Source organism: Carassius auratus, unplaced genomic scaffold (assembly GCF_003368295.1).
Source record: "Carassius auratus strain Wakin unplaced genomic scaffold, ASM336829v1 scaf_tig00039986, whole genome shotgun sequence".
Taxonomy (NCBI): domain Eukaryota; kingdom Metazoa; phylum Chordata; class Actinopteri; order Cypriniformes; family Cyprinidae; genus Carassius; species Carassius auratus.
In genome coordinates this window covers 46690-61869 of record NW_020526555.1, presented here as the reverse complement: position 1 = coordinate 61869, position 15180 = coordinate 46690, and the positions used below count along the sequence as shown (strand labels likewise).

General features: G+C 37.9%; 1 protein-coding gene across 3 annotated transcripts in view; it reads left to right on the top strand.

Annotated features, from left to right (window-relative positions):
* LOC113084378 (neurexin-2) overlaps nucleotides 1-14413 on the top strand; it is a 56286-nt gene extending 41873 nt beyond the window's left edge. For all 3 annotated transcript variants that reach the window (XM_026254825.1, XM_026254824.1, XM_026254823.1), the window contains 2 exons: nucleotides 5595-5768; nucleotides 14214-14413. In XM_026254825.1, the coding sequence (XP_026110610.1) occupies nucleotides 5595-5768; nucleotides 14214-14392 (353 nt within the window). In that variant the 3' untranslated portion in view covers nucleotides 14393-14413. The remainder of the gene's footprint in view (nucleotides 1-5594; nucleotides 5769-14213) is intronic.
* Nucleotides 14414-15180: the final 767 nt, after the last annotated feature.

The window sequence follows — 15180 nt, the reverse complement described above, 5'->3', positions numbered from 1 at the left end:
ATAGTTTTTTTTTGTTCAATTATAAAACACTAGACAGAAACTTAGACATCATATAAGTGATTTATTTGAGCACTAGAAAAACACAATAAGAATAATTTGAGTAAGAAAAATAAGAATAATAATAATAATAAAAGATTTAGCTTTGTTTGCCCATTACAGAACTTCCTGAGATTGCTAAAAATGCATCTTTTACAATGAATTACGATGCAAATAAGTTCTGATGTGCTGGTGGCCACTTATACAGATGGTAATAACACAAATGCATGGTATAAGTAAATAATCCACTCTCTCTATTCATATAGATGCGTTCACTATGATAGCCGTGATCATACAGTAATAGCGAGCTGATTTGGGCTGGTTTGAACTCAAACAGATGGTAATCATGCAGATACATTCACATTCAATATAAAACACACTCTCACATATATAAAAACTGTTTAAAGATAAAATAAAGAAAGGAAAAACGCGATCGCTGTAAGCTCCGCCTCCATCAGCTGACAGGTGCGTCAGAGCGCGTCACATGCTCCAGGAGAGAGCGCCAAATTCAAATAAACTATCTTCCGTCTATCTTTCATTCATTCTTTTATCCGGTGGATCGCTTCATTCTGTTTGTGACACTGTACGCTGCAAAACCATGCCGTGTTTTCTACAAAGACGCAGTTTCCGACTGTGAGTTATTCCATAAGGGATGCAAACAGTTCTGTCGCTGAAGAACTGAAACGTAAACAAAGGAATTATGATCCATATTACAACGTTATTGCTTCATTGGACTAAACGTGCTTCATGAGATGTCGTTCAGTGGACCCTTACCTTTCTAACTGAACCGGGATTTACAGCTGTGGATGTGTTTATGACTTGTTATTACGACGGATCTGGTATGTACAGCGTTTCTAATGTTCATGTTTTTATGTGTACTGCTTACACAAATGTAGCAAATACAGTCTTTATAAGCTTTCCATTGAAAAACAGCGATCTGTCGTCGACGCTTGAGGCTTAGATCTTTATAATGATACATAGTTTGTCAAGATTGAATTTGTCCTGTTTCATTTAATCTATTCATAATCACTGACACGTGCGAGTGGTGAGGCTTTGAGGACGAGGGCGTCGGGGTGCAGGTTAACAGGTTTCAACAGTAAATCACGTAAAAAAATCATTTTCAGAGTATGTTTTACAAGAAATATACATCTAGAATAATTAAATAAGTAGAAATAATTACTACCAGCTGGCGCCAGCACAAACATCTTTAGGAGTAATGAATGAAAATCTAAATGTTTACGATGTTTGTGATTTAAGGCGACTGCAGTGCAGCTTTATGCAAAGGAGCTGTGACACGGTGAGACAGCAGCCAATGGGAGCGCAGGTTAGTTATAGAGGTTAGTCCTGTCAGACTGATGATTTCTCTCACACTGAAGGCGTTTCTCAATGTCAAGGATACTTCCTTGGTAGTACTGATCCTTCCAAGTCACTTCCTTCAGAGGCTAGGTGAGACTCCTCTTTAGCATACGGAGAACACGTAACTGGAACAGGCTAGCAAGTGCACGTAATTGCGTCATTACGTCAGTGAAAAGGTCCGTTTGAATAAAGCTGTGAATGGTATCATTAAATTACTTTGGACAACTTAACTTATAAAATAAATGCCGTTGACGCAACCAATTGTTAAATGACAGGTCCGGTTCAGTTAACCATTTGTATTTGTATAATTTACAATATTGAACTGGCATTTAAACGTCAAACTTTACTTATATTTACTACAGTTATAACAAATGTAAAGTAAATAAAAACCGTTAACGCTCCGACTACGTTAATATTCAACATTTTTTTAATTTTTGAACTAACGTTAGATTGCAAAGCTGCGCGCATAGGATTGTGGGTGATTTGAGAGCGTGAAGAGCGCGAAGGATACACGTATGCATCCTTTCCCGTGTATGGGATATTTTTCAAACGAAGGACTCAGTCCTTGGTTAAAATTCAGAGGATCCTCGACATTGGAACAGTCCCTCGACGGATGTCGATGACGTAGCATCCTCGAAATACTGGCTTCTGAGGATCCTTCCTTGACATTGAGAAACACCTTGAATCCTGACTAAAACAAGCCTCAAACCATGGCTGTCCCCATGATGTCATGATGTCATGTGACCAGAGTTGATGCACTGCATCATGGGAAGGTGAATCTCATGGTCACGTTTGCTCAGCTCTCCCTCGGTTCCTCTGTTTGATCGATATCAATATCATGCTTATATACTGTATACAGCTGTGCTGGGCTTTGTGTGTTAGAAAAGCCTAAAGAAATGAGTCAGACGTTCTGAATGAAGTTATTTCAGTTTTAGCTGACTGTAGAGTTTCTGTCTGTAACGCATGAGTAAACCTACACTAGTGAGAATAACTCAAACTGAAGCTCCACAACACTTCAACATCAGTGAGAAAATGATTCATTATTCACTTCTGTACAGACGTTTGGAGCAGTGTTTCTGAAGAAAGTCTCTTCTGCTCACCGGGGCTGCATTTATCTGATGAAAAAAACAATAAACAGTTAAATATTGATACAGTGTAAAAGAACTGTTTACTGTGTGAATTAAAATGTAATTTATTTCAGTATTTCCAGCATCATTCCTCCAGTCTTCAGTGTCACATGATCTTCAGAAATCAGAATAATATGATGATTTACTGCTCAAGAAACATTTCTGATTATCATCAGTGTTGAACACAGTCGTGCTGCTCAATATTTCTGTGGAAACTGTGCATTATTTTATTCTTCAGGATTCACAGATGAATAGAAAGTTCAGAAGAACAGTGTTCATTATTAAATGTCATTATAAATGCTTTTACTGTCATTTCTGATCAGTTTTAATGCAGGCTTGATGAGTTTGATGACCCTAACTTTAAAGGTTAGTGTAGATCTGTGGATCATCACAAAGGATATTATAATATGAAGTCAAATATTTCCTGTGGTTTATGAGACAGACAGAGTTTAAGACAGGAAGAGGATTCCCAGAGCACACCTCCTACTCCTGAGTCAAACAGATGAATAAAACATCAAATCATCTCTTCAGGAGATTCATAATTACTATCCTGTGAAGCTCATAAACATGAGGCCTGAGCTTCCCTTAACAGATCCGAATCAGAGCATGCTTCATTCACACACACTCACACACACACACACACACACTCAAAAACACTGCGTTACACACGTGAGAATACAGAGGAGATTACAGGAGGACAGGGACAACACCGCTTCAGTGACGTCTACACCAAACAAACAAGGCAGTCTTAAGGTAATGCACATCTAGGCAAATTGCAGATGAATTAAAAACATAAAATACATCTAAAAAGACATCAAATAAGTATTAAAAACCTCAATATAGAATACATCTAGAAAGATTAAAAGTAAAGTAGAATAAAGTACAAGAATTTAAAAAAAGAAAAAAAAAACTTAAGGTAATCTACAAAAATTAATTGTGGCATTAAATTCAAAACCTTAATGCAATATAAAAAAAAGTATAACTAGAATTAAAAATAGGAAAAAAGTAGTAGTAAAATAGTAAAAAAAAAATCTAATTAAAATAAGTAGGATGTAAAAATGTAATGTAATATACAGTACATCTAGAAAAAATTAAATAAGTGAAATAAAAAAAGTGAAAGTGACGTAACATACAGCCATACACAGAATCTGTGCTATGCATTTAACCCAACCAAAGTGCACACACACACACACACACACACATAATATAGATCCAGATAATAAAATGTAATAAGTTGAATATGGGTATAAAAATCCATCCTATCCCAGTTGTGTGTGTGTTTGACCAGGCTCAGATCTGACGGTGTTTCAGTGATTCAGACAGTAGGTGGCGCTGGCAGCAGCTTGAACTGGAGTAATGTGTGATCTGTGAATGATCAGACTGGGTGAAGCGTAAGGAGAGTGTGTGTGTGTTGTTGAAGGGTGAAGCATCTCTATAGGCTCGCACCTGAACCTCCGGCTTCCTGTGTCCGGCTCCGAGCCTCTGCTTCTGATCAGTGTGTAGTGAACTGAGCCGGAAACACTTCCCCTGCGTCTGACGGGCTCCTCACGAGGAACAGTGTTCAGGGCTATTAGCGTCTGAGCTCAGAGCATTAGCCAGGCTCTGCACAAACAAACTGGTCTTTTGTCTGCGTGAGTAATTGGTGTGAATCGACACAGTGAGAGCGTTTGATCCGTCCCGCTTTATCCTCTGTGTATCAGTGATAGTGACACAGCGTTATACAGTCATCAAACACGCTCATAGATTTATCACCAGATTCAGACCCTTGATTTCGTCTCTGATTTCAGTGAATCTCTTCAGACACAGAATCACGATGCACTGCTGTATCTGATGATCATTTACTGTAATAAGATGAACTCAGTGAGAGTATTCAGTGAGGCATTCATGTTTACTTTAACCGGGCAGAGATTTACACAGAACAAATGATCAAACCTCTTTTCTTCTTCGAGCATAGCCTGCTGTCACAGAACACGCATGCAATCTCCTGAATACGAGCGACTGATCATGAGAAGGCTCAGAATGAAACACTGACTCTTCACACATTAGTGAGTGTGCTCTCGCTGCAGTGCATGTGTTTGTCTCGTCCACTGCTCTTTTGAGGATCAATCCCACATAAATATGCAGATGTCATTCCTGAAACTTTACAGCACGTGTGTGCCCAAAAAGATACATTTATACACATTCTGAATGGTTTCTAAAAAGCCAAGAAAGCACAAAGAGTGCTCCCTTTCTAATCACTGAGAAGCTGTTCCCCGTCGACCAAACCTGCAGAAATATATATATATATATATAAAAATTATATATAGATGAATAACTAAATGTAATGAAAGAAAAATAAATAAATAAATAAATGATGTGATAAAAACAACAACAAAAAAATTCCTTTGTAATAAGATTTAATCCTGAATTTATATTTTAATATATATAAATAAAATAAATATTAAATAACATAGTAAAATAATATATTAAAAACACACACATGTATTATTTTGATGTACTTTAACTTGGAGTATCTAACTAGAACTAAACTAAAACTGAAATAAGAATGAGTAAGAGTTATATAGACAATAGAAATGGCAACACAACAGAATTACTAAAACTTTACGGCATGAGTTTCTCAGAGGTTTATTTCTGTGAGTTATTGACACAGGTCTGTCACCGTACAGCTGAAACTGGACCAAGCACTTATATAATCAACTGAGGACCACAGAGACTAGTTTAGTGTGTTTTATTAGCTGGATTTGTTAGACGAGTGCTGATATTATGATATTTTAAATCATTTTAAATGTTTTTTTGTGGTTTAAGCAAATGATACAGGGCATATTTTTCTTCTTCACTGGAGGAAGTGTTATTATGGACTCCTGTTTGATCGTGATTGTGTTAAAGGGTTGATGATTTGCAGTTTGGTGTCATTGCATCTGTTTGTTTTTATATTGAACATGAATGTTTTATATCTCAGAGGGCTTTAAATATGAATCTGATCTGACTCATATCTGTGAAAGATCCAACAGAAGCTGTAAAATGGTTTCCTGTGAGGAGAGAGCCTGAATGATGTGTGATGTGATGGTTCCTCAGGAGAGCTGTATATCGGTGGAGTAGCGAGGAGCATGTACAGCAGTCTGCCGAAGCTGATCGCGTCTCGGGACGGATACCAGGGATGCCTGGCCTCCGTGGACCTGAACGGCCGGCTGCCAGACCTGCTCGCAGACGCCCTCCACAGAGTCGGCCAGGTGGAGCGAGGATGCGACGGTCAGTCTCACACACACACACACACACACACACGCACACACACACACACACACTGATACACACATACACACACACAGATACACACACACACACATACATACACATTTATAAACTCAGTGTATTACGTCATTTCTATTTAGTTTGTTGAAGTATTAAAATAACTAAAAATTTAACTAAAACTTAACCTATAATAAATTCAGACATAATTTAACTAAAAATAAAATAAATAACAAATACAAATGAAATGACAGTGGTTTACAGTAATCCTAAAAAACAATACTGCCAAACACACATGCTAAAAACAACTTACTTACACATAGTAAGGAATGTTATTAAAAAAACGAAACGGAAGCGAAACAAGTAGTAGGAAAGAGGAGAAACACAAAGCTACACTTCTCCGCTGCTGGAGTCTCTGGTGGTGTCTCTGGTGGAGTCGATGGTCTTCACACGAGGAGACTTCTCACTGCTTTGTGCTCCAGCCTCACAGACTGTGTGTGCAAGATATAAACCTGTAATTATGAGAAGAAAAGTTAGAATTGAGAAATGTAAACGCAGAATTGCAAGAAAAATAGTCAGAATTGTGAGAAAGAAAAAAAAAATTGGTAATTTTATTTATGTATTGTTTTATTTATTTTAATTCATTAACTTTTATTCTACAGCTGAAACATGCTTCCATTGTTTTGAACCTGGAACATTCCTTTGATTTGTGATGTTCTACCCATTGTGTGTCGCAAAACTAAAATCAAAAACATTATCATTACTTGAAATAAAATAAATGTCATAAATGTAATAAAGAAAGAAAGAAAATTTAGCTTGTTGCCAAAGCATAATTTCCCATTTTATTTTAGTTTAACTTTAGCTATTAAATAACTAAAACTAAAATTAAATATAATAAAACTGCATAAACATAATTATGATTAAGAAATAAAATCACACAATACCGTTTTTTTGTTGTTGTTGTTGTTTTCTCTCACACAGTTTTGAATTAAAAAAAGACAAGATTTGTGAGAGAGTCAGAATAAAATCAGAATAAAGTCAGAATAAAGAGAAGACTGAAGGCCTGGAGTATGAGGTTGTGGTGTAGAAGAGAGGATTTTAGGAATATACCCCACTTGAGGGTACAAAAATGCTTTGGCCAGACTGGGCACAAAGTGGAGATAGGAAGGGGCTACTGAGAGGAGCTGCAGATGCCCAACTCTCTTGAGAGAAGACATCACCAGAAGGAAGGTAGTCTTGATAGTAAGATGATGATCAGAGATCTCCTTGATGGGTTTGAAGGGAGGCCTACAGAGAGCTTCTAGCACCACAGCCAGCTCCCGAGAGGGGACATGAGATCGTACAGGACGCCTGAGCCTCAGCACACTGCAGCTGGTGGCGAGACTGGAAGCTGCGAGTTGTGCCCCTCAGGGTCCACACACACGCCTCCGGGCAGGGGTGGATTATTGTGCCCTCCGTCTGTGAGAGGAGGTCCCTCCTGACGGGAATCTCCAATGGAGAGCTGTTGAGGAGGGAAATCGGGTCCGAGAACCTTACTCAGCCGGGCCAGAACAAGGCTTCTGGCAGCAGACGGACCCCGTCACAGTGCACTCTCTCCAGAACTCTTGGGAGCGGAGCGATCGGGGGGAAAGGCATACAAATAAAGCCTTGACCACGTCTGTACTATGGGATCCAGCCCCAGTGGAGCTGGATGAGTCAAAAGAACCAGAGGGGACAATGCGATGTCAAGTCACAAACAGGTCCGGCTGAGCCTTGCCAAAATTTCTCCATATCTGCTTAACCACCTCGGTGCGAAGCCTCCATCCCCTGTGGCCTTGACCCCTGCCTTGACAGGATGTCTGCTCCCATATGAAGATGCCCAGGACGGTGAACTGCTCTCAGTGAGAGGAGTTTGCCGTGGGACCGCACAAGGATCTGGTAGCAGTTTGTGCAAATGGCGTGTGATCAGACCTCTCTGGTGGGTCTCTCCATTAAAAATATTCAATATTTAGTGACCTTCAAATGACCCTGATATGCAGACATTTGACGTTGAGCCTATTTTTCTTTCATTTTTCTGTTTGGGGTGTTTTTCTGTGCTATATGCATCCTGCAGCAGCAGAAGACATTGGGTTTGAGACGGTCAGCTCACTATCTGCATTCAGCCTGGTTAAACTTCATGCAAAACATCTTTGGATTTTTTACTTCTTTAACATTTATACATTCAGAACTGCTGAATATATCTCTAAACATATTAGCATTAAGCATGCATGAGAAATGCTTCTATCTACATGGTGTGTACGAGTGAAAGCTGGGTTCACGCAGACGTCTGACAGCATGCTGTGTGTTTGAGAGTCAGAGCGTGGACCTGCAGTGCTAACAGAGTCACAAACACTGCAAAGTAACATCCGGGAAATCCATCTGCTCTGTTCTCCTGCATATGATCAGATTGTCTGGATCTGGTAAGAGTCTGCTGTGAGTACAATGATCCGGTCTGGAAGAGTTTTGTGTGTCAGGAACAAGTCTGAAACTCCAGCATGAGCTCTCCAGCTCTCCATTGAGACACAGATGGTACTGTTACTCTTCACATCTTGAAGGTTTTGGTCTAACATCTTAGGTTTGACAGAAATAATTTCCCTCAGGTCGGCAGTCTTACCCATGATTGCGGTTTTGAGTAATGAACCAGGCTGGGAGATTTTAAAAGCCTCAGGAATCTTTTGCAGGTGTTTAGAGTTAATTAGTTGATTCAGATGATTAGGTTAATAGCTCGTTTAGAGAACCTTTTCATGATATGCTAATTTTTTGAGATAGGAATTTTGGGTTTTCATGAGCTGTATGCCAAAATCATCAGTATTAAAACAATAAAAACCTGAAATATTTCAGTTGGTGTGCAATGAATCTAAAATATATGAAAGTTTAATTTGTATCATTACACTATGGAAAATAATGAACTTTTATCACAATATGCTATTTTTTTGAGAAGGACCTTTATAATATAATATAATCTACCTGTTCTCTATTATAGATCAGTGGAGAGAAGCAACGGTCCATCACGGGCATGTGTGTTATTGTGTTTGTGGCGAGTGCAGACACATGATAATGTTATATATCAGAGGAAAATGAATGCTGTTATTTTTTTTAAACCTTATTTTAGCAAGTTTAGCAACTGAGGAGAATATGCTTGTACTGGCCTATGTAAAAATCAGTAAATGTTCTCAGAGTCTTGAATGTTATTTGTTTGAATGTTGAATGTTTCTGTAGCTCTTCTGCTCACCGAGGCTGCATTTATTTGATCGCAAATACAGTAAAAACAGTGGAATATTATTACCATTTAAAACAGCTGTTTTCTATGTGATTGTGTCTTTGCTGCTAGAGAAACATTGCTGATTATTATCAGTGATGTGCTGCACAATATTTTTATGGAAAAATTTTATTTGTCAGGATTCACAGATTAATATATAGTTCAAAACAACAGCATTTATTTGAAATAGAAATCTACTGTAACATTATAAATGTGTTTCCTGACACTTTGATCAGTTTAATTCAGCCTGGATGGATGGATAGATGGATGGATGGTTGGTTGGTTGGTTAGATGGATGAATTAACAGATGGATGGATGGATGATAGATAGATGGATGGTTCGTTAGATGGATGGATGGATGGATGGATGGATAGTTGGTTGGATGGATGGTTGGATAGATAGATGGATGGTTGGTTAGATGGATGGATGGATGGTTGGTTAGATGGATGGATGGATGGATAGATGGATGGTTGGTTAGATGGATGAATGAATAGATGGATGGATAGATAGATAGATGGATGGATGGATGGTTGGTTGGTTGGTTGGTTAGATGGATGAATGAATAGATGGATGGATGGATGATAGATGGATGGTTGGTTAGATGGATGGATGGTTGGTTGGTTGGATGTATGGATAGATAGATGGATGGATGGATAGTTGGTTGGTTGGTTAGATGGATGAATTAACAGATGGATGATAGATAGATGGATGGTTCGTTAGATGGATGGATGGATGGATGGATAGTTGGTTAGATGGATGGTTGGATAGATAGATGGATGGTTGGTTAGATGGATGGATGGATGGTTGGTTAGATGGATGGATGGATGGGTGGTTGGTTAGATGGATGGTTGGATAGATAGATGGATGGTTGGTTAGATGGATGGATGGATGGTTGGTTAGATGGATGGATGGATGGATAGATGGATGGTTGGTTAGATGGATGAATGAATGGATGGATGGATAGATAGATAGATAGATAGATGGATGGATGGATGGATGGATGGATGGTTGGTTAGATGGATGGATGGTTGGTTAGATGGATGGATGGTTGGTTAGATGGATGGATGGTTGGTTGGTTGGTTGGATGGATGGATGGATAGATAGATGGATGGATGGATAGTTGGTTGGTTAGATGGATGGATGGTTGGTTGGTTAGATGGATGGATGGATAGATGGATGGTTGGATAAATGGATGGATGGATGGTTAGATGGATGAATAAATAGATGGATGGATGATAGATAGATAGATAGATGGATGGATGGATGGATGGGTAGATGGATGGTTGGTTGGTTGGATGGATGGATGGATTGATGTACAGATGGATGCATGAATAGATGGATGGATGGACAGATGGATGGTTAGTTGGATGGATGGATGGATGGATGGTTGGTTGGTTAGATGGATGGATGGATAGATGGATGGTTGGATAAATGGATGGATGGATGGATGGTTAGATGGATGAATAAATAGATGGATGGATGATAGATAGATAGATGGATGGATGGATGGATGGATGGGTAGATGGATGGTTGGTTGGTTGGATGGATGGATGGATTGATGTACAGATGGATGCATGAATAGATGGATGGATGGACAGATGGATGGTTAGTTGGATGGATGGATGGATGGATGGATGGTTGGTTGGTTAGATGGATGGATGGTTGGTTAGATGGATGGATGGATGGATAGATGGATGGTTAGTTGGATGGATGGATGGATGGTTAGTTGGTTGGTTAGATGGATGAATGAATAGATGGATGGATGATAGATAGATGGATGGTTGGTTGGATGGATGGATGGATGGATGGATAGATGGTTAGATGGATGGATGGATGGATGGATGGTTGGTTAGATGGATGAATGGATAGATAGTTAGATAAATGGATGGATGGATGGTTGGTTAGATGGATGAATGGATGGATGGATGGATGGATGGATGATATATAGATAGATGGATGGTTGGTTAGATGGATGGATGGATGGATGGATAGTTGGTTGGATGGATGGTTGGTTAGATGGATAGATGGATGGTTGGATAAATGGAAGGATGGATGGATGGATAGATGGATGGTTAGTTAGATGGATGGATGGATAGATGGATGGATAGATAGATCGATGGATGGATGGATGGATGGATGGTTGGTTAGATGGATGAATGAATAGATGGATGGATGATAGATAGTTGGATGGTTGGTTGGATGGATGGATGGATGGATAGGTAGATAGATAGATAGGTAGATAGATAGATAGATAGATAGATAGATAGATGGATGTATATATGGATAGATAGATAGATGGATAGGTGGATGGTTGGATGGATAGATGGATGGATGGTTGGTTAGATGGATGAATGAATATATAGATAGATGGATGGATGGATGGATAGATAGATGGTTAGATGGATGGATGGATGGTTGGTTAGATGGATGGATGGATGGTTGGTTAGATGGATGGATGGATGGATGATATATAGATAGATGGATGGTTGGTTAGATGGATGGATGGATGGATAGTTGGTTGGATGGATGGTTGGTTAGATGGATGGATGGATGGTTGGTTAGATGGATAGATGGATGGTTGGATAAATGGAAGGATGGATGGATGGATAGATGGATGGATGGATAGATGGATGGATAGATAGATAGATGGATGGATGGTTGGTTGGTTGGATGGATGGATGATGTGTGTGGGCTGATGTTTTTCCTGTCACGAAATGGATATTCAGATTATGCGATGTTGTATGTTAATTGTTGGCTATAGTTGAGAAGGTCACATTTTTATGCAGATTTTATGTTAGATAATACTTTATCATGCACATTAGATCTCTGAACAGAAAGCATTGGATGTGTGTCTAATGCGTTGAGAAAGTGTTGTTGTTGATGGAAACAGGCTGCTGTGATATTCTGTGTGTGATTTCCCCATGGACCCCATCTCATTTCACTCCAGTGTCTCTCGCTCTCTCTGCAAAAACAACATTATTACGCAGCGCGAGCGGCCTGTCACCTGTGCTGCCAGAAACACATTCAGACTTCATCAGACGCTAATGCTGCTCCAGATGCACTGCTGCTCAAAGACTCACTCTCTCACATATTAAAGAAATGACATTGTTTGTGTCATTTAAAGGAACTGCAGAATCATTGGGATTTATTTCTGCTTTACTTTTCAAATATGCCAATGCAATATAGGCAAAATAAAGCACAGGTTTAAATGAGACGCACAATGTCTTCAGAAGGGATTGCATGGCTTTGTTTTGCTCCAAGCTCAAATCCATCCAGCTACACTTTTAAAAAAAAAATGATGTTTTGATGTTGTAAACAAAGATTATAGGAAATATTATTTCACTTTTTATACTTCAGTGTTTTGTGCTTAATTCAATGATACACTGTAAAACTTTGAGGTTAGCTGCAATCTTAAGTTGTTGGTGTAATCTGATCAGATGCACAAGTTATTTAAACTTTATATTAACCCTCTGAGGTCTGGGGGGTTTTGGGGGCCTGGAGAAGTTCTGTCATGCCCTGACTTTTGTGCTTTTTTCAGTTGCTTCTAAACATATTAGTGGCTAAAGTCTGAAAACGCTGTATTCAGTACAAATTAAGCTACAATAATATATAAATAGCTTGTATGTACATTATTTTGTTTTTGAGAAAACAACATTTATGTGTGGTTAGTGAAAAACTAAAATTTTGTCACTGAAAAAGTCACTGAAATAAGGTCATAAAACACATACAGAACATTTGTTCACCAGACTGTCAAACCTGGAGCTTCAAATGGATGTGAAAATCATCTTGTTTACTCACTTACAGAAAACAATATATTGATTTACATTTTCTAAGACTCTTTTTGTTGGTTAAAGTCATATGCGAGTAGGCGTCAACTATCATGAATGACATTGTGATTTATACCTGATAAGACAAAGACCCACATAATGAGCTGCATAATGAGCCCTCAGTCAGGTTTGTTTTTCTGAGGGAAGAGTTACAAGAAAGAATGTGAGGACAACATAAATGTATATAATTTTATATTTGTAGTTTATTTAGAATATATTGAATTATCCCACAAGTCAAGTCACCTTTATTTATATAGCGCTTTAAACAAAATACATTGCGTCAAAGCAACTGAACAACATTCATCAGGAAAACAGTGTGTCAATAATGCAAAATGACAGTTAAAGTCATCATTGAATTCAGTTATGTCATCTCTGTTCAGTTTAAATAGTGTATAACTACATACAACATAATTTAATATTCACTTGGGGGAGCAGTTAAACAGTTTATTAGGAATAATCAAAGCTGACTTCAAAAATGAATTTTTTGCACCATTACTCCAGTCACACAATCCTTCAGAAATACTTTTAACAATCTGATTTTCTACAAACCCCCCCCCCCCCCAAAAAAAACATGGACATTATTAACATTATTGTGATGGTCACTGATACTAGTAGTACAGTAGAACATTTAGATGATGTAAATTAAACTTCTTAATGTTTTAATGACGCGTGTCTAAATGAAGATCAGGGCAGACAGAGGCTGCAAGCACAAATATTTCATGTGTTTCCTAATAAACAAAAAGCGTTTTAGCAGCTGCTTCAGATATCTGTAATTTACTATATAACTTATTGTTATAATACCAATCAAAATCCCTATATATATATATATATATATATATATATATATATATTTATTTTATTTATATTACAGATAAATATATTTAATAAATAAACAACATATTTTTCTTGAATATATGTAATAATGTATATATGAATAAATGAATATGTGTGTATTTATATAGACATGACGCAGTACACGCATATAATAAATATACACAGTACAATCACAGTGTGGGATCCGGCACAGTGACTAAAAAGAATTACAATAACACTATAATTATTCCACAACAGATAATGTCAACAGGTCAGGAACACACACACAAACACACACACACACACACACACACAAGGTAACATTCACAATACTTGACAAAACAGAACTAAACAGGCTAGACTTTAAGTGCAAATAAATGAGAATAATTAATCATTTGACAGCACTAGTATTTATATATATATATTTTTTTGTGTATTCATGAATGCCTTTTTGCTAAGCCCTGGATATCTCCTCACTCCAGCAGACAACTGACCCGCTGTGTGTGTGTGTGTGTGTGTGTGTGTGTGCAGGACCCAGCACCACCTGTACGGAGGACTCGTGTCATCATCAGGGGGTGTGTCTGCAGCAGTGGGAGGGCTTCTCGTGTGACTGCACCATGACGTCCTATGGGGGCTCGTACTGCAGCGATCGTGAGTACACACACCATCGCCGTCTTCTGCAGCGATCCTGGCCACAGATCACACTGTAGTGTTCACAGAAGTACTTTTTATTCCAGCTCTAAACCAGCTTCTGTAGCTGCTTTGAGTCCTGTGTGATTTATGGACCCTTTTCACAGACTGTGATGATGCATTTCCACATTAATCAATATTATTATTCTTCTTATTATTATTATTATTGTATATAATGTATATACTTTTAAATAAGTAATATATAAATAAAATACGCCATACATTTCCAAAATAACATCACATCATATACATAAAATATATATATTGGTATTACTATTATTATACTATTTTTTTGTATTATTATTATTGCTATTGGTATATATATACGGTTGCATAAATGTTTATGTAAATAACTATAAATAAAATAAATACATGTCCATAATAATGTCACAAAAAAATATAATATTTATTATTATTACTATTATTATTTTATATTTCATATTTATATAAAGAATATAGAAATATAATTATTATACAACTTATATATAATTTGCCTTTTTTAAATGATTATTTACCACACATTTCAAATTCCAATATTTACACATTTATTTACATTCATGCATTCAATATCCTATTGCCCAAAGCGAGACACAAAAGAAGTCTCGAGGTTGCGTATGTAACCATGGTTACCCGACGGGAACGAGATGCTGTGTTGAGCGCTTTGGTAACATCCTGGCAAGACCATGTTCTGAAGCATGTGTGAAATCAGTCCAATAGTGAAGTGAGATGTCATGAAGGGGGTGATTTGAACAACCAAGAAGCATAAAGGCGCATCCGGCAAGCACACATGTTAGCCTCTGCTGAAGCA